Source organism: Phyllobates terribilis, unplaced genomic scaffold (genome assembly GCF_046119375.1).
Source record: "Phyllobates terribilis strain yellow unplaced genomic scaffold, ASM4611937v1 Scaffold_1__5_contigs__length_1240528914, whole genome shotgun sequence".
NCBI classification, from domain to species: Eukaryota; Metazoa; Chordata; class Amphibia; order Anura; family Dendrobatidae; genus Phyllobates; species Phyllobates terribilis.
The window spans coordinates 47,999,012-48,019,712 of record NW_027362761.1 but is presented as its reverse complement, the minus strand read 5'-3'; the positions used below and the strand labels follow the sequence as shown (position 1 = coordinate 48,019,712).

Sequence of the window (20,701 nt, the reverse complement as noted above, 5' to 3'; positions counted from 1 at the left end):
TAGGTGAGAAACCTCACACTGCTTGTGAGTTGTGGACAGCTGTGAAAGAGCAGGCAGATCTGTGGCTGAGACCGCTGAACCTACATCCAGGCATGGTCGTGTGTGACAATGGCCGTAACCTGGTGGCGGCTTTGAGGCGAGGCGAGATCACACACGTACTATGCCTGGCTCATGTGCTTAACCTCGTGGTTCAGCGGTTTCTTAAATCGTACCCCGAGTTGCCAGATCTGCTCATCAAAGTACGCCGCCTGTCAGCTCATTTTTGCAAGTCGGCTACTGCTTCCGCCGCCCTTGCTGTGTTGCAGCACCGTTTGCAGCTTCCGGCACACCGACTGGTGTGTGATGTCCCCACACGTTGGAACTCTACCCTCCACATGTTGCAAAGGATTTGTGAGCAGAAGAGAGCAGTTGTGGAGTACCAGCTGCAACAAGGCCGTCGATATTCAGGTCAGACTCCACACATAAGACCTCAGGAGTGGACCTGGATGTCTGACATACAGTGCTGGCCAAAAGTATTGGCACCCCTGCAATTCTGTCAGATAATACTCAGTTTCTTCCTGAAAATGATTGCAATCACAAATTTTTTGGTATTATTCTCTTCATTTAATTTGTCTTCAATGAAAAAAACACAAAAAGAATTGTCCTAAAGCCAAATTGGATATAATTCCACACCAAACCTAAAAAAGGGGGTGGACAAAAGTATTGGCACCCTTTGAAAAATCATGTGATGCTTCTCTAATTCGTGTAATTAACAGCACCTGTAACTTACCTGTGGCACCTAACAGGTGTTGGCAATAACTAAATCACACTTGCAGCCGGTTAACATGGATTAAAGTTGACTCAACCTCTGTACTGTGTCCTTGTGTGTACCACATTGAGCATGGAGAAACGAAAGAAGACCAAAGAACTGTCTGAGGACTTGAGAAACCAAATTGTGAGGAAGCATGAGCAATCTCAAGGCTACAAGTCCATCTCCAAAGACCTGAATGTTCCTGTGTCTTCCTTGCGCAGTGTCATCAAGAAGTGTAAAGCCCATGGCACTGTGGCTAACCTCCCTAGATGTGGACGGAAAAGAAATATTGATGAGAGATTTCAATGCAAGATTGTGCGGATGGTGGATAAAGAACCTCGACTAACATCCAAACAAGTTCAAGCTGCCCTGCAGTCCGAGGGTACAACAGTGTCAACCCGTACTATCCGTCGGCGTCTGAATGAAAAGGGACTGTATGGTAGGATACCCAGGAAGACACCACTTCTTACCCCGAGACATAAAAAAGCCAGGCTGGAGTTTGCCAAAACTTACCTGAGAAAGCCTAAAACGTTTTGGAAGAATGTTCTCTGGTCAGATGAGACAAAAGCATCAACATAGAGTGTACAGGAAAAAAAAAGAGGCATTCAAAGAAAAGAACACAGTCCCTACAGTCAAACATGACGGAGGTTCCCTGATGTTTTGGGGTTGCTTTGCTGCCTCTGGCACTGGACTGCTTGACCGTGTGCATGGCATTATAAAGTCTGAAGACTACCAACAAATTTTGCAGCATAATGTAGGGCCCAGTGTGATAAAGCTGGGTCTCCCTCAGAGGTCATGGGTCTTCCAGCAGGACAATGACCCAAAACACAGTTCCAAAAGCACAATAAAATGGTTTTAGAGAAAGCACTGGAGACTTCTAAGGTGGCCAGCAATGAGTCGAGACCTAAAATCCCATAGAACACCTGTGGAGAGATCTCAAAATGGCAGTTTGAAGAAGGCACCCTTCAAATATCAGGGACCTGGAGCAGTTTGCCAAAGAAGAATGGTCTACAATTCCAGCAGAGCATTGTAAGAAACTCATTGATGGTTACCGGAAGCGGTTGTTCGCACTTATTTTGACTTAAGGTTGTGCAACCAAGTATTAGGCTGAGGGTGCCAATACTTTTGTCCGGCCCTTTTTTGGAGTTTTGTGTGAAATGATCAATGATTTGATTTTTGCTGCATTCTCTTTTGTGTTTTTTCCTTGCAAGCAAATTAAATGAAGAGAATAATACCAAAGAATTTGTGATTGCAATCATTTTCAGGAAGAAACTGAGTATTATCTGACAGAATTGCAAGGGTGCCAATACTTTTGGCCAGCACTGTATGTACCATCTTGACAACTTTGAGGAGTCAACCAAGATGGTGAGTGGCGATGACGCCATCATTCCACTTGTCTGTCTTTTGCAAAGCTCTCTGCAGAGAATTAAAGAGGAGGCATTGCAGCCAGAGTATGATGAGATGGATCAAGAAGCCGTAGCGGGAGATTACACACAGCCCAGCCTCATCTCATCCCAACGTGCATTGGGGGACAATGAGGGAGAGGAGGAGGAGGAAGAACAGGAGATTGCGCTGTAGACGGTAGTACCTATACAACTGTCATACCGTCGGTTCAGCGTGGGTGGCCTGAGGACAGGGGGGAGGAGGAGGAGGAGGAGAGCATAGTCAGTCGTCATCTTGGTGAGGACACGGAAGTCTTGCCCGTTACCTGTCTGGCACGCATGGCTGACTTTATGTTACGCTGCCTTAACCATGACCCTCACGTTGTCAAAATGTTGGGTGACAGTCATTACTGGTTGGTGACACTTTTAGACCCCCGCTACAAGGAGAACTTTCACTCTCTTATTCCTGAGGTGGAGAGGTCTACAAAAATGGGGCAGTACCAGAAGGCACTTGCTGCAGAACTGTTAAAAAAATTCCCATCTGAACACGCTAGGGGCAGAGGTCACAGTTCGTTGCTCAACCAAGGCGTACATGCGAGAGAGACGCAACTCCTATCCAGCAGAGGCAGGGGAACACTGTCAACGTTCTGGGACAGTTTTCTCAGACCCTCCCTTGAGACAGACCCTGAGGCGCGGGGTACTCTCACAAGGAGAGTAAAGTTTCAAAAGATGGTGAGGGAGTACCTTGCTGACCATACCAGCGTCCTCCGTGATTCCTCTGTGCTTTTTCATTATTGGGTATCCAAGCTGGACACTTGGAATGAACTCGCTCTGTACGCCTTGGAGGTCCTGGCCTGCCCTGACGCTAGCGTGTTATCGGAGCGTGTTTTTAGTGCTGCTGGGGGAATTATAACTGATAAGTGCACTCGCCTGTCAACTGACAATGCTGACAAGCTGACCCTTATCAAAATGAACAAGGGCTGGATTGGGCCAGACTTCTCATCACCACCAAATGACAGCAGAGTAACATAAAGTCAAATCCACTGTGTTATTTCAGGAGGTGTATTCACATGCACCACTTGACACCCACACATGGGTATACGCTTCCTCATTTTGGCTGTTTTATGTTCTTCTCCTTATCCTCAGCCTCCACTATACCACCAAGGTGACCGTGGTCCATGTTGCCATTATTGAAAGTTCATCCGTCCTTATTTTTGTCAGCTTTTGCTTGGAAGGCATAAGCAAAGACGGTGGGAGACCCACTCCCCAATAATGGGAATAATATTTTTAAGATACTGTACTGTATGGCTCTTGTAAGGGGCATTAAAACCATCTTGTTAAGCTACTGCGACCTCCACCACTTTTCCAAGGGGCATTAAAACCGTCTTGTTAAGCTACTGGGACCTCTACGTCTCTTCCTAGGGGCATTAAAACGGTCTTGTTAAGCTACTGTGACCTCCACGTCTCTTCCGAGGGGCATTAAAACCGTCTTGTTAAGCTACTGTGACCTCCACGTCTCTTTCGAGGGGCATTAAAACTGTCTTGTTAAATTACTTTGACCTCCACCACTTTTCCAAGGGGCATTAAAACCGTCTTGTTAAGCTACTGTGACCTTCACCACTTTTCCAAGGGGCATTAAAACCGTCTTGTTAAGCTACTGTGACCTCCACCACTTTTCCAAGGGGCATTAAAACCGTCTTGTTAAGCTACTGCGACCTCCACCACTTTTCCAAGGGGCATTAAAACCGTCTTGTTAAGCTGTGACCTCCACGTCTCTTCCGAGGGGCATTAAAACCGTCTTGTTAAGCTATTGTGACCTCCATGTCTCTTCAAACGGGCATTAAAAGCATCTTCTTAAACCACTCTGAACTCCACAGCTCTTCCAAGGGGCATTGAAATGTTGTTTTTAATTACCTCTAACCTCCATGACTCTTCCAACGGGCATTGCAATTCCTCCTAATTTTAGTCAGCTTTTGCTTTTCAATGCAAAGGCGAAAACTAAGGGAGACCCACTCCCCAATAATGGGTAGAAGGTTTTTAGTATGCTGTAATCCACGTCTGTTTCAAGGGGTATTGCAGTTTCTCATCATTTTTTGGAAAGCCTTCCATTCACTGCTTAGGTCAACAGTGTACAGGAGACCCAGTTGCTATAAATGGAAAAAACGGTTTAGTTAAGGCCCTCTGACCTCCATGTCATTTCCAAGGGGCATTGGAGTGCCTCGAAAATTTTGGTAGGCATTGCACTCACTGTATGCCCTATAACTGTGTAGCCGAACAGCTCCTTTTGTTACAGAAACATATCCTACAAGACATATGTGGTTGGCTGGCCTGATATTGATGTGAATGGTCCCTGTTCCTCCTGCTCTTTCTCCTTTGCCACCACCTCATCCATCATTTATCAGCTGAAGCTTTGTTTTAACGGGAGTCATAGAACTGGGATAGTAGCAGGAAAACATCCAACAATCCTCGGAGGAGGTAGGATATGCGCCAAAACGCTGACCACCTCAGGCCTAGCCGCTACTACATACATGCGCTTGCATTCCAAGAAAACAAACCAGACGCTCTATCATCATTGTAGCATCGGCGTCTCTGCCCCGTTCTAGGCAGAGACGCCGTCCCTCTCACCTCCCCGCTCCTGGCGCGGCGTCCTCCAGCGCTTCTCTCCCCGCTGCTTCCGGCACGCGCTCCTTCCCCGGCAGTGTGCTTAGGGCGTGCGCGCGCGCGCTCCCCCGCTCTTAAAGGGACCGCGCGCGCCGTCCTAAGGAGTCCCCGGCCAATTGCCGGAGGACCTCCCATATAAAAGGCACCTCCTCCAAAATGGAGGTGCCCGAGCAATGTTGTAGCACTGTTCACTACTCTGCTTCAGCCCTCAGGTCCCGTTGCCAGTTACCTGCCAGATACCTGCCAGATTCCTGCCAGTCTGCTGTCTTATTCCTGCCTGATATCCTGCTACCTGCCTGCTAGCCTGAGGTCCGACGGTCTGCCTTCCAACTCCTGTCAGTCTGTCTAAGGACCAGCTTGCCCGCTCACCTGGGAGCGCACATCTTCTACCTGCCTGCTTGCCTGAGGTCCGACGGTCTGCCTTCCAACTCCTGTCAGTCTGCCTAAGGACCAGCTTGCCCGCTCACCTGGGAGCGCTCATCTGCTGCCTGTCTGCTAGCCTACCTGGAGGCTCTGCCGTCACGTGCTGTGACCACCCGCCTGTCCAGAGACTCCTGCCCGCTCACCTGGGAGCGCTCATCTGCTACCTGTCTGTTGGTCTTCCTGGAGGCTCCGCCGTCACATGCTGTGACCACCCGTTTATCCAGAGACTCTCGCCTGCTCACCTGGGAGCTCACGTCTATCATCAGCCGCCACAGGTCGTACCAATCCTTTACCCAGAGACTGCCCCGGTCACTTGCCGTGACCTCCTGCCCGTTCATCCAGAGACTGCCCCGGTCACTTGCCGTGACCTCCTGCCCGTTCATCCAGAGACTGCCCCGGTCACTTACCGTGACCTCCTGCCCGTTCATCCAGAGACTGCCCCGGTCACTTGCCGTGACCTCCTGTCCGTTCATTCAGAGACTATCCCGGTCACCTGCTGTGACTGCCTGCCCGTCTACCCTGGTCGCCACCTGCTCCCTTACAAGGACCGCCACCTTGTATAGTAGCTCAGAGGTTCCGCCTCCCAGACCCGTTACAGTTTGCTCGGGCCATGGAACCCGGTGGCACCCAAGCTCCCTCGCTCTCGGACCTGTGTCATGAACTGTCCCATCAGAGGTCCCAACAGGAGTCCATCCTGGGTCACCTGCGGAATGTCAATTCTCGCCTAGACACTCTGACTGCTCTGCCTGCAACCACCGCCAGTGCCATGACTCGCAATCCGGCAGCTCCACTGCCCACTAATAACATGGTATCCTACCCCGGACCCCGGCTTTCTGCACCTCCTCGCTTCGGAGGCGACTCCGCCCAGGCTCGGGGCTTCATAAATCAATGCACCCTGCACTTTGAACTCCTGTCTCACCAGTTTAACTCCGACCGGGCCAAAATTGCCTTCATCATGTCCCATCTCACCGGAAAGGCCCTGGCCTGGCTAAATCCTCTATGGGAGAGAGGAGACCCCCTGGTGTCCGATTTGCCTGCCTTTCTCACGGCTTTCCGGAAAGTCTTCGACGAACCCAGACGGAAGACCTCATCCGCATCATCACTGCTACGCCTCCGTCAGGGAAGTCTCACCGTGGGCCAATATGCCATACGGTTCCGTACCCTTGCCTCGGAGCTGGCCTGGGATAATGACGCTCTGGTATCCGTCTTCTGGGAGGGTCTGTCCGGCCGTATTAAAGATGAACTTGCCGGTCGGGACATTCCTACCACTCTCGATGACCTAATAACTCTTGCCACCCGGATTGACCTGCGGTTCCAGGAGCGTGCCAAAGAGGTCACCCGTGAGAGGAGGTTTCCACGTCTAGCTCCTACTTTTCTGAAACCCGTCACTCCCTCCGTCTCTCCTCAGGTACACTCTCCTGAGCCTATGCAGGTCGACCAGACCAAGATGGTCGGTTCTCGCCAAGAATCTCGCCGAGCCGAGGGAAGCTGTTTCTATTGTGGCAGTATGAAGCACTTCATCCGTTCCTGCCCGGAAAAGCCGGGAAACGCCAGTGTCTAGGACCACTCGGAGAGGTCGTCCTAGACAAAAGTAAGCCCTCTCTGTCTCTGACCTTACCGGTCTCTATTGCTTGGGGAGAGAACCGTCTCTTTGAACTCGCCCATCTGGATTCTGGAGCTGCTGGAAACCTCATCTCCCAGTCTCTGGTAGAGAGATACCATATTCCCACCAAGTCCCTGGCTGAACCATTGTCAGTCGCCTCCGTGGATGGAAGACTTCTCTCGGAGACCATCCTGCTCGTCACTGAACCCATAACCCTGCAGGTGGGAATGCTGCACTCTGAGGAGATCTCATTCCATGTGCTGTCCGGACTTTCTAACTCCCTGTTGCTAGGTCTACCATGGCTCCAGACACATGAACCCGTATTGAACTGGCGGTCCGGTGAAGTACTCCGATGGGGTCCTGACTGCCATAGGACCTGCCTGGTCCCGGTCCGTCCACTTCGCCCTCAGCCTACTCCAGCTAACTTACCTGGTCTCCCGGCTCCCTACTGGCCCTATGCGGACGTCTTCGGTAAGAAGGAAGCTGAGACGTTGCCACCCCATAGGCCATACGATTGCCCGATCGACCTGGTACCTGGCACCACTCCTTCCCGTGGGCGTATCTACCCGTTGTCTGCAGCCGAGACCCGGGCCATGTCTGAGTACATTGAAGAGAATCTGGCTAGGGGATTTATCCGAAAATCTACCTCCCCGGCTGGAGCCGGATTCTTCTTTGTCAAAAAGAAAGACGGCTCGCTACGTCCCTGTATTGACTACAGAGGACTCAATCTCATCACGGTAAAAAACAAATTTCCCCTGCCACTCATCTCCGAATTTTTTGACCGTCTCAAGGGCGCCAGGATCTTCTCCAAGCTGGATCTATGGGGAGCGTATAATCTGGTCCGTATCCGTCAAGGAGACGAGTGGAAGACGGCATTCAATACCCGGGACGGTCACTACGAGTACCTTGTGATGCCCTTCGGTCTCTGTAATGCTCCCGCGGTCTTTCAGGAACTAGTCAACGACATCTTCCGTGACCTCCTGTACTCCTGCGTAGTGGTATACCTGGACGATATCTTGGTCTTCTCTCCGGATCTCCCCACACACCGGAGGGATGTTCGTCAGGTCCTGCTTAGGCTTCGGCAGAACCACCTTTATGTCAAATACGAGAAGTGCCTCTTCGATCAGACCTCCCTTCCGTTCTTGGGCTATGTCATCTCCCAAACAGGTCTGCAAATGGATCCCGAGAAGCTCTCTTCCGTTCTAAAATGGCCTCGTCCTGAAGGTTTGAAGGCGATACAGCGATTCCTGGGCTTCGCTAATTACTATCGTCTTTTCATCCCACACTTCTCGTCTCGGACTGCTCCCATATCTGCACTTACCCGTAAGGGGGCTAACCCCAGGACATGGTCGCCTGAAGCCGAGGAGGCCTTCCTTTCCCTAAAGAAAGCCTTCGCCTCTGCTCCCGTCCTGCACCGTCCGGACTGTAATAAACAATTCTACCTGGAGGTTGATGCCTCCTCCTCCGGAGCCGGAGCGGTGCTCACCCAGAAGTCTTCTACCGGGAGAATGGTAACGTGCGGCTTCTTCTCCAAAATCTTCTCCTCGTCGGAGCGCAACTACTCCATAGGAGACCGTGAATTGCTAGCCATCAAATTGGCACTGGGGGAGTGGCGCTATCTGCTTGAAGGGGCTCTCTACCCGGTAATTATCTACACGGATCACAAAAACCTGGCATATCTCCAAAATGCCCAGAGACTCAATCCTCGCCAGGCCCGGTGGTCGTTGTTTTTTGCCCGCTTCGACTTCATTCTTCATTTCCGTCCAGCGGACAAGAATGTCAAAGCTGATGCCTTGTCCCGGTCCTTCCTGTCCTCCGATCAAGAGGAGGAACCTACGCACATCATCGACTCCTCCAAGGTGATGAATGTGGCCCCCTTGGATCTGACTCGTCTTCCACCCGGTAAGACGTTCGTAGCTGTGCCAGATCGGGAGAGGGTTCTTCGCTGGGGACATTCTTCTAAACTAGCTGGCCATGCTGGCCAAAAGAAGACCTTCCAACTTATTACCCGACATTACTGGTGGCCTACCCTGCGTAAGGACGTGGTAGACTTCGTCGCGGCCTGTTCATCCTGTGCCCGTAACAAAGTTCCCCGACATCTACCTGCCGGCCATCTCCTGCCCCTTCCCGTACCTGCTGCTCCTTGGCAACACATCGCTATGGACTTTATCACCGACCTTCCAGTTTCTGCCGGTTGTACTGTCATTTGGGTTGTCGCTGACCGTTTTTCTAAGATGGCCCACTTCATTCCCCTGCCTGGTCTTCCGTCTGCACCCGAGCTGGCTAAAGACTTTATCTGCCACATCTTCCGTCTCCATGGTCTGCCCCTCCACATCGTGTCGGATCGTGGGGTTCAGTTCACCTCACGCTTCTGGAGAGCCACATGTAAGCTGCTGGACATTACCCTGGATTTCTCCTCCGCTTACCACCCTCAGTCCAATGGTCAAGTGGAGCGGATCAATCAGATCTTGACCAGCTACCTCCGGCACTTCGTTGATGCTCACCACTCGGACTGGGTGGATCTCCTACCATGGGCCGAGTTCTCTTATAACAACCATGAGAGCGAATCCTCTTCCAAATCCCCGTTCTTTATAGTCGGTGGCCAACATCCCCGGATTCCACTTCCTGTCTCCGTTTCTGTGGACAACCCTGCTGCGGAGTCTCTTGTCAGCGAATTTTCTACTATTTGGGAGAGCACCAGGTCCGCTCTTCTTCTCTCCTCTGAGCGGATGAAGAGATATGCTGATAAGAGACGTCTGGATCCGCCCCAATTCCGTCCGGGAGACAAGGTTTGGCTCTCATCCAAACATGTGCGGCTCAAAGTACCCTCCTACAAGTTGGGTCCTCGATTCATCGGTCCCTTCGAAGTCCTCAGGCAAATTAACCCTGTGGCCTACAAATTAAAACTCCCGGCCACCCTACGGATCCCCAACTCCTTCCACGTATCTCTCCTCAAACCCGTTGTCTTTAACTTTTTTTCCAAAAATCCAGGTGCCCCTCCTGCTCCGGTTTCCGCTGATGACATCTTTGAGGTAGAGAGTATTCTGGCCTCCAAGAGGGTAAGAGGAAAAACCTTTTTTCTGGTAGATTGGAAGGGGTTTGGTCCTGAGGAGAGAACTTGGGAACCCAGGGAGAACATCAACGCCCCGCTTCTCCTTGAGAAATTTCTTTCTGGCCAAAAAAAGAGGGGGCCTAAAGGGGGGGGTACTGTAGCATCGGCGTCTCTGCCCTGTTCTAGGCAGAGACGCCGTCCCTCTCACCTCCCCGGTCCTGGCGCGGCGTCCTCCAGCGCTTCTCTCCCCGCTGCTTCCGGCACGCGCTCCTTCCCCGGCAGTGTGCTTAGGGCGCGCGCGCGCGCGCTCCCCCGCTCTTAAAGGGACCGCGCGCGCCGTCCTAAGGAGTCCCCGGCCAATTGCCGGAGGACCTCCCATATAAAAGGCACCTCCTCCAAAATGGAGGTGCCCGAGCAATGTTGTAGCACTGTTCACTACTCTGCTTCAGCCCTCAGGTCCCGTTGCCAGTTACCTGCCAGATACCTGCCAGATTCCTGCCAGTCTGCTGTCTTATTCCTGCCTGATATCCTGCTACCTGCCTGCTAGCCTGAGGTCCGACGGTCTGCTTTCCAACTCCTGTCAGTCTGTCTAAGGACCAGCTTGCCCGCTCACCTGGGAGCGCACATCTTCTACCTGCCTGCTTGCCTGAGGTCCGACGGTCTGCCTTCCAACTCCTGTCAGTCTGTCTAAGGACCAGCTTGCCCGCTCACCTGGGAGCGCTCATCTGCTGCCTGTCTGCTAGCCTACCTGGAGGCTCTGCCGTCACGTGCTGTGACCACCCGCCTGTCCAGAGACTCCTGCCCGCTCACCTGGGAGCGCTCATCTGCTACCTGTCTGTTGGTCTTCCTGGAGGCTCCGCCGTCACATGCTGTGACCACCCGTTTATCCAGAGACTCTCGCCTGCTCACCTGGGAGCTCACGTCTATCATCAGCCGCCACAGGTCGTACCAATCCTTTACCCAGAGACTGCCCCGGTCACTTGCCGTGACCTCCTGCCCGTTCATCCAGAGACTGCCCCGGTCACTTGCCGTGACCTCCTGCCCGTTCATCCAGAGACTGCCCCGGTCACTTGCCGTGACCTCCTGCCCGTTCATCCAGAGACTGCCCCGGTCACTTGCCGTGACCTCCTGTCCGTTCATTCAGAGACTGTCCCGGTCACCTGCTGTGACTGCCTGCCCGTCTACCCTGGTCGCCACCCGCTCCCTTACAAGGACCGCCCCCTTGTATAGTAGCTCAGAGGTTCCGCCTCCCAGACCCGTTACAATCATCATCATGCTCCTCACCTTAGCACTCTCAACTCCCCTAATGGAGAAGCCAGGGCCCATCGGAGGAGTCTGGTTCTCTGGTGGGCTCGTCCAATGCTGCCCTAAAGCAGGCCAGGCTAAGAAAAGTGTGTGGGAAGGTGACAGGAGAAATAGGTGCGGTTGGGGACCGTTTATGGACACCCGGCCGCCCCCAGGCGGCTGGGGACCGTGTGTGGACACCCGGCCGCGGGGCGGCTGGGGACGGAGTATGGACACCCGGCCGCCCCCTGGCGGCTCGGGACCGAGTGTGGACATCCGGCCGCCGGGCGGCTGGGGACTGAGTATGGATACCCGGCCGCCAACGCAGCCATGACGTGGTGGCCAGATTCCGCCTCCACATGCCTAAAAGGCCCAATTTAAAGTGCAAGCAAGCAGTATGGTATTGCAGCCCTGGGGGTGGGTGGGTGGCAGGCTGCATACTTGCGCTTGCATTGCAAGGAATGGGAGAGGTACAATTGAACACTGCCCTGGGACAATGACTTGAACGGGGATAGTTGCAAGTCTGCAACGACAGGTGCAGGGTGGGAGGCATCTTCGCATGTACCATGAACAGGGGTTTGGCATGCACACACTACAGCGGAATAGGCTGTCCTTCCCACTAAATGTACTGGGGAGGGCACAGGTAATGTTTTGGTATGCGCTCTAAATCTTATGTATAAGGCGCACCAGGACAAATAGGGGCGGCTGGGGACTGAGTATGGATACCTCGCTGCCGAAGCAGCCATGAGGTAGTGGCCAGCTTCGGCCTCCTCCAAACTAAAAGGCCACATTTCAAGTGCAAGCAAGCTAGCAGTATGGTATTGCAGCCTGGGGGTGGGTGGGTGGCAGGGTGCACACTTACACTTGCATTCCAAAAAAACAAAGCTGATGCTAACTACTATCATCATCATCATGCTCCTCACCTTGGCACTCTCAACTCCCCTGATTGAGAAGCCAGGGCCCACCGGAGGAGTCTGGTTCTCTGGTGGGCTCGTCCAATGCTGCCCTAAAGCAGGCCAGGCTAAGAAAAGTGTGTGGGAAGGTGACAGGAGAAATAGGGGTGGCTGGGGACCGTTTATGGACACCTGGCCGCCCCCAGGTGGCTGGGGACCGTGTGTGGACACCCGGCCGCGGGGCGGCTGGGAACCGAGTATGGACACCCGGCCGCCCCCTGGCGGCTGGAGACCGAGCGTGGACACCCGACCGCCGGGCGGCTGGGGACTGAGTATGGATATCTCGCTGCCGAAGCAGCCATGAGGTAGTGGCCAGCTACGACCTCCTCCAAACTAAAAGGCCCCATTTCAAGTGCAAGCTAGCAGTATGGTATTGCAGCCTGGGGGTGGGTGGGTGGCAGGCTGCACACTTACGCTTGCATTCCATGAAAACAAAGCAGATACTAACTTCTATCATCATCATCATGCTCCTCACCTTGGCACTCTCAACTCCTCTGATGGAGAAGCCAGGGCCCACCGGAGGAGTCTCTGGTTGTCTGATGGGCTCGTCCAATGCTGCTCTAAAGCAGGCCAGGCTAAGAAAAGTGTGAGGAAGGTTCCCAGGACAAATAGTGGCGGCTGGGGACTGAGTATGGAGACCTCGCCGCCGATGCAGCCATGAGCTAGTGGCCAGCTTCGCCTCCTCCAAATTAAAAGGCCCCATTTCAAGTGCAAGCTATCAGTATAGTATTGCAGCCTGCGGGTGGGTGGGTGGGTGGTTGACTGCATATTTGCACTTGCACTGCAAGGAATGGGGGAGGTACAATTGAACACTGCCCTGGGACAAGGACTTGCACGGGGTTAGTTGCAAATCTGCATCTTCTGATGCGGCAAAGATCACTTCTGATGGGCACACTTTTAGGCAGTGACCTGCGTGTCAGAGATGCTTCCAGGGGTCTTCCCCATGCTGTTCCCATGACATTTCCCGGTGAATGCATTTGTCACGGTTGAAAGCAATACAAAAGTGCAAAAACGCATAAAAAATGCTACTTGTGAACATAGCCCAAGTTGTGGAGGAGTATTTTTTGGGGGGGTTATTTATTTTACCTTATACACAAGTCTTTACCCTGGAAAGGAACTTCCATAACATATTTCACAGGAAAGCAGTTTCAGTTTTGTTTTTGAACGTTTTATGGTGAGCCCTTAAAAGTGGCTTAATACCTCTGACCACGTTGTTGACAGCAGTGACCTGGGGGTCAGAAATGCTTCCTGGGGCGATCCCCATGCTGTCCCCATGTCATTTGAGCACTGTCACTATCGTTTTGGGCACTTTTTAGGCTTTCTACAGACTGCCGGGGGTGCCGCCGCAAAAATGCTCGGGTCTCCCATAGACTAACATTGGGTTCGTTGCTTGGGTCGAGCACCCGAGTATCACGGCGAGCTCGGCCCGAGCTTCGAGCACCCGAGCATTTTAGTACTCGCTCAACACTATTTATTAACTATTTTATGTGCCATGATTTTAGGTTTGAGAATCAGAAAATCAGTCTCAGAATCACTGGGATATATAAAAGAATTCCAATGTTATTCCCACATGTCAGATTTGAAAAAGGGGCTTGGTCAAAACTGGCTGCAGTGGGAAAAGGGTAAAAAGATCTTTTAGACCTGATGAGGTTGGTGAACTTTGAAAATTCATGTCAGAATGGCTGCATTATCCTCAAATTATTAGTATTTTTTAATTACCGTATTTTTTGGACTATAACACATAGTGTGGGGGGTGCATCTTATAGTCGTACATAGTCGTAGTGGTACATAGTCTGGCTGTTGATGATGGCATGTGTGGGGGGAGCGGCAGCGGCGGAGGAGCGGGTCACAAGAGGCAGGAGCCGCCTGCTGCAGCAAACACTGTGCCCGCTGTTAAAAAAAATGAATATTCACTGCTCCCCACGCCCATGTGTGTGGAGTAGTAAATTTTCATTTTTCTTAATAGCGCAAACGATGTCAGCTGCAGACACCGGCTCCTGCAGCGACCGGGCAAATATGTGTGTCCGCTATTAAAGAGAATAAATATTCACTGCTCCCCACGCCTATGGGAGTGGAGAAAAGTGAATATTAATTATCTTTAAGAGCGGGCACACATTATTGCCGAGCAGCTGCAGGAGCTGGCTGTTGCGGCTGTGCGCGCTAATAAGGAATATGAACATTCACTGCTCCCCACGCCCATAGTCCGGGCGTGGCAAGCAGTGAATATTCCAGCAGCTGACCTCAGTGTGTGAGAGCGCATAGCAGTGATGTCATGCACTGTTCACATACTGAGATCAGCAGCTGGCATCAAAACAGGACGCAGCTCTCGAGCAGAGGGAAGGTGAGTAGATGCATACCAGGATGGGATTGGCATGCATATGAGGATGTAGATGGGGGTGCCATGCATTCCAGGATGGGGGTGCCATGTATACCAGGATGGGGGGCCATGTATACCAGGATGGGGATAGGGTCCATGTATACCAGGAAGGGAATGGGGGCCACTTATACCAGGAAGGTGGGACCATATATACCAGAATGGGGGCATATATATACTAGGATGGGGGATATAACAGTGTCAGCAGCAGATCCCCTCCCCCATAACAGTGCTTCATGACCACATTTTTTGCTTCAATTTTTTTTTCTATTTTCCATCTCTAAAACCTAGGTGCATGTTATGGTCCCGTGCGTCTTATAGTCCAAAAAATACGGTATAGGTTTCCTTATTTAATATTTTAATATTAGACAGGAAAAATTCTATAAAGGATCGTGACTAATCTGACATGAATTTTCCATGTACACAAACCTCATCTGGTATAATAGGTCTGTTTTTTAATATATGAAGTTTGTATTTTAAAATATGGTGAACGGATCCACTTTAACTTAGGAATATATCCCTGCAAAATAATTGATGGATGTAACAGGTTTCCAGGTTTTTATTGGTCTGGAATTTGGACACTACCTGGGTTACCATAAGTACCCCGCAACCTAAATTTAAAAGTGAATAGGGCGAAGTTATCAGGAGAGGATTTTTTAAAGTTGGTTTTGCTTGTACCTGTGTTGCTTTTATTTGCACCAAATTAATCAAAGTGTTGCACAATGTTTGATAAATTTGGTGCATTCCTAGATATAACACTTCTGTCTCCAGCTGATTTTCCATGTTTTAATCCACCCCCCCTTCTGGAGTGAGTGTGCAATATTATGTGTGAATTTTACACAAGTCGCAATTCCTAAGTCTCGTCTAAATCTTCTTTGCATAGCTAACCTCACCCAGATTTTTAAAAGTGGTGAGAGTAGAGTAAAATACCAAAAGTTGCATAGAGGGCGATGAGGGTAAAGCAAACCTACTCAATAGCTTCTTCTCCACTGTTTTCACAAAAGAAAACAATTTATCGGAGGAAATGCAAAGTGATAAAGTAAACCCTCCGCTAAATATCACCCACCTAACCCAGGAGGAAGTTCAGAAACGCCTAAATAATATCAAAATAGACAAGTCACCAGGCCCAGATGGCATACACCCCCGGGTACTAAAAGAATTAAGTAATGTGATAGACAGACCGCTGTATCTTATATTCAAGCACTCTTTATGGACAGGGACTGTCCCACTAGACTGGCGCCAAGCAAATGTGGTACCAATATTCAAAAAGGGGTCTAAAAGTGACCCTGGGAACTATAGACCAGTCAGCTTAACGTCTGTTGTGGGTAAATTGTTTGAAGGATTTCTTAGAGATGCTATTGTAGAATATCTTAATGATAATAACTGTCTAACTCCATATCAACATGGATTCATGAGAGATCGCTCCTGCCAAACAAACCTAATTGCCTTCTACGAGGAGGTGAGCTCACAGCTGGACCGGGAAGAGTCAGTGGATGTTGTATACCTTGACTTCTCCAAAGCGTTTGATACCGTGCCACACAAAAGGTTGGTATATAAAATGAGAATGCTTGGTCTGGGGGATAATGTGTGCAAGTGGGTAAATAGCTGGCTGAGTGATAGAAAGCAGAGGGTGGTTATCAATGGAGTAAGCTCAGGGGGTGTCAGGGTTACTAGCGGGGTGCCTCAAGGGTCTGTCTTGGGCCCTATATTATTTAATATATTTATTAATGATCTAGTGGAAGGGTTGCATAGTAAAATAGCAATATTTGCAGATGATACTAAACTTTGTAAAGTAGTTAATACAGATGAGAATAGGGCACAGCTACAGGAGGATTTAGATAAATTGGGGAGTTGGGCCAAAAAATGGCAAATGGGGTTCAATGCCGATAAATGTAAGGTCATGCACATGGGAAAGAAAAACAGCAGTCACCCATACATATTAAATGGGAAAACGTTGGGGAAATCTGACATGGAGAAGGACCTGGGCGTCTTGGTTAATAGCAAATTAAATTGGAGTGCCCAGTGTCAGGCAGCAGCTGCGAAGGCAAATAGAGTCATGGCATGCATCAGAAGAGGAATAGGGGCATATGATGAGAGCATTGTTCTTCCTCTGTATAAAGCGCTGGTAAGGCCGCACTTAGAATATTGTGCACAGTTCTGGGCTCCGGTGCTCAGGAAAGACATATTGGAGCTAGAGAGGGTACAAAGGAGGGCGACTAAGGTAATAAAGGGAATGGAGGGACTAGAATACCCAGAGAGATTGTCAAAATTAGGCCTATTTACGTTGGAAAAGAGAAGGCTTAGGGGAGACCTCATAAACATGTATAAATACATCAGGGGGCAGTACAGAGATCTCTCCCATGACCTGTTTATACCAAGGATGGTGACTAAGACGAGGGGGCACACTATGCGTCTGGAGGAAAGGAGGTTCCTGCACCAGCATAGAAGGGGATTCTTTACGGTCAGAGCCGTGAGACTCTGGAACTCTCTGGGAGAGGAAGTGGTGATGTCCAACTCACTTAATGAGTTCAAGAGAGGCCTGGACGCCTTTCTTGAGAACAATAAAATTACATCTTATGCTTAGTGATAGTTAATTAATCCAGATTGGTGTCGGGAAGTGAATTTTTTCCTCAATGATGTCAATTGGCCTATACCGCATGTTTTTTTTTTTGTTTTGTTTTGTTCTTTTTTTGCGTTCCCCTGGATCAACGCTGCGGAATAGCTGCAGTGCACAAGAAATAGGCTGAACTGGATGGACGCTTGTCTTTTTTCGGCCTTATAAACTATATATATATCTTTTGCAAATATGATATTTCTTGCTACATTTTAAAGACAAAATACTGTAAAAAAAAAAAAAGTTTGATACATTCCCACTAATATGTCTCCAAGTTTGACCTATTATTGCAAGTTTTTTTCTTAAAAACATATTTGTAAGAATTTTGGGTGATTCATTTTTAATTTTTCCATGCTGAGATAAGAGGAAAAAGATATCTTACCATTTTCTCTCGAGTACTGATGCTCATAACAGACTGACACTACCTGTTCTGTAGCCGTTACTTTTCTGTAGTTATGTCATGACATACTGTAACTATAATTGCTAGAACTATGTAGTAAATGCCGGGTAGCTAAAAAAAAACCCAGAAAACACCTATCAACAATTAGAGTCCAAACACCTTGATATAAAAAAATACAATAATCTTTATTAGTTGCTTATACATGATTAAAAAACACGCAATTTAAAATGCAAACAGAAAACTGTCTACTATAAAACAGAACCTGGAAGAACTTTTTTCAATAATCCATCAGTATTGCTGTTATCAGTGCAAAGTAGGGTAAGACCAGGTTCAGACGACTATAATAAAAAAACGTGCCAGTCGCATTCGCAAATTGTGAAGATGACTGACTCCTTTTGCTCATCTGCATTGGGAATGGCTGCCAGATCTGCCTTTACATTGCATGCATTATTCTCAACATTGTGTTCAATGCCATGAAATCTAAACAACAACGATATATTACTCCTGTGACAGGTTGAAAAATGACTTTAGGCACATGGGATTGGTGTTGTCAGCTATATGTTTCGTAATCCTCACCTCCTCATCTTGAGATTGACTGTACTTGAATGAATCCAATGGCAGAGTCAGTTTCAGGTTCACATGGGATCTTGTGCAACACAGTCCCAATGGGCCCTTTTCCAGAATGTGCAACAGGCGGCTGTAAAATTACAGAAACTGCTTTCAACAAAGTGGTGACAGATGCCAGGTGTACTCTTCCAGGGTTCAGTGGCATACTGCGCATGTCCGGAAGTTTAGAAGATAGCTTCCGGTCATGCGCAGTGTGCACCTCTGAACCTTGGAAGTGTACACCTGGCTTCAGAGATGCAGTGAAGCTGTGGAAATGAGCGGTGCGCATGCGCAAGATTTCATGAGCGCCGATGACGCTACTCGTACAAATAATGTTTTGTCCATATGCGTGTGATAACATGGAAAGAAGGCTGACTAGTCTGGGGCAACTAACACCCCATCATCGACTAGTCAAAGACCTCATTAGCATAGGAAAAGAGGATATTATAAATGCTTTTTTATACCTTGTTTTCACTCAACAACATTATACAGGGGCTAGGAGGGGAATTTGCTCATACATAGGTGAATGCTACTGGGTTGGAGGGCATGGGGGACCTGACAGGTTCCCTTTAAATGTATTTTCTTGGGATTTTATGTGATATACCAGCACAAATTAGTAAGTATTTGTAAAGTGTAAAGGAAATGATACAGGGTTTTCTAATTGTTTTAAAAATATAAATTTGAAAATTGTCAAATGTCAAAGACTACCTTTTTAAACATGTCCTTATATAATATTACAATATTTTCCCTTTTGTCTGCTATATGTGTTACTATTGTGTCATCCTGATTCAATTGATTCACTGCTTGCATCTCATTAACAGAGAAGTTGAAATGGTATTCTGGTATTACATAGTCTCAATTATGAACTCAGCTCCTTCTGCTTTTTGTGCTTCCCCGTTGTAAACCTGCAATCAGCCTATGCTCTGTAAGCTAGTCAGGCATCTAAGAGTCCAGCTGTGCTATTTTTCAGAACTTAGGAGTCTCGGGATGCATTATAATGCAGACTACAGATTGAGTATGGTTTCTCCCCTCTCACTATTGTCCTAGATGTAAGAGGACAAAAATTTTTTAAAAGTGAATGTAGATCCACTAGTGACCCAGCCCTCTCTAATAGGTCATAAAAACATTTGTTAATAGCTTATATAAAACATATGAGTGAGTCAAAATTCTAAGTGAAATGAAAAGCAGATTGTGTGCCTGTTTCACTGTGTAAGATTGCTCACAACATTATGTGGTGCTTTAAAACATTTAAACCTCGATGCATCATTGCATTATTTTTGTCTAGCTTTGTGTGTTTTGTGCCTTTTTTTGTTTGCACCCAATTCAATATTCTATTTGCATCTTTTCTTGAAGTCTATTTTATATATTCTCACCTATAAAGGATTTGGCGCCAAAAAGTCAACTAATACCACAAGACATAAAAGGAAAGGGACTTAAAAAATGCAAATGATGAATCAGTAACCATTGAGTAACAGGACCATAAAGGACCAGATTCCCAGTTTCATATTCCCAGTCCTCATATTATGTGGAAGGGAATAAATCTTTCAATAAGTTAGTTAGATATCTTTTGGAGTTGTGAATGCAAACTGTAACGTTATCAACAAATATGTTTTTGTATAATAAAAATAATACTTCTCTTTGTATTGCAATAGGACAAATGTTTTCCATTGGGTCCACATGGGGCAGGAGCAGCGAAAATGCCATAGGAAAGCTGCACGAGCAAAAATTCCAATGGACGTCTCTCTTCTAAAATAAAATATTCGATTACGCTACATATACATTTATCATATGTGATTTACTAAATAAATAAAGAAAAACATATTACACATTCTAATTATTGTTTTGTTATTTATAATGACATAAAATATACTAGACAGATCTCTGTTCTATGTGCGACAGCAATTAGTGCTTGGTTTGTTCTAGGAAAGGTAATAAAAAAGATATATATGATATACTATTTAGCTATTAGCATTAGATTCTACATTATCCTCTATACCATAGTCTAGGATAAAGTGAAAACTATATAAGACTGAGAGTATGTGCACACGACATCTTTTAAACTCGTCTTTTGTGTCTTTTTTTTGTTACGTATTTCTGACACTTTTGGCAGCCAGTGTTTTTTTGGAGGGTTTTCTCATTATTTTTGTGGCATCTTTTTCCTGTCATTTTCTGGTTGTTTTTTTCTTTTTCTTTTTTTTATTGGTTTTTCAAAGTACAAATAGAGAAAACAGTGAAAAACAACGAATAAATGATAACCATCTGTAGTAATAAAATACCTGAAAGGGCATTACCTCCCAAGGTAAGTTCTATAAAGGGAAAAAAAAACATTTAGCCATATAACAATAAACTAATGTAAAGTAGGCCAGGGATCATAGAGGAATCGTGTGTCACTAAAAGCTCTAGGCAAGAAGACTAAGAAGTAGGAACCTAAGTGAGGCAATGAACATGAAGAGGGTTTGGGGGAGTAAGGTATACGAGGGGGAAGGAAAAACGTACAAATAGGGAACACAGAGAAGAAGCAAAAAAGAGATAAGGGGATCAGTAGAAGGACTAAAAGAC

General features: G+C 48.2%; 1 protein-coding gene across 1 annotated transcript in view; it reads left to right on the top strand.

Annotated features, from left to right (window-relative positions):
* The window catches only part of LOC141165835 (ciliary microtubule inner protein 2B-like), a 107,428-nt gene extending 87,452 nt beyond the window's left edge, over positions 1 to 19,976 (top strand). Inside the window, exon 5 of the mRNA XM_073651793.1 lies at positions 19,795 to 19,976. Within this exon, the coding sequence (XP_073507894.1) occupies positions 19,795 to 19,892 (98 nt within the window). The 3' untranslated portion in view covers positions 19,893 to 19,976. The remainder of the gene's footprint in view (positions 1 to 19,794) is intronic.
* The last annotated feature ends 725 nt before the right edge of the window (positions 19,977 to 20,701 follow it).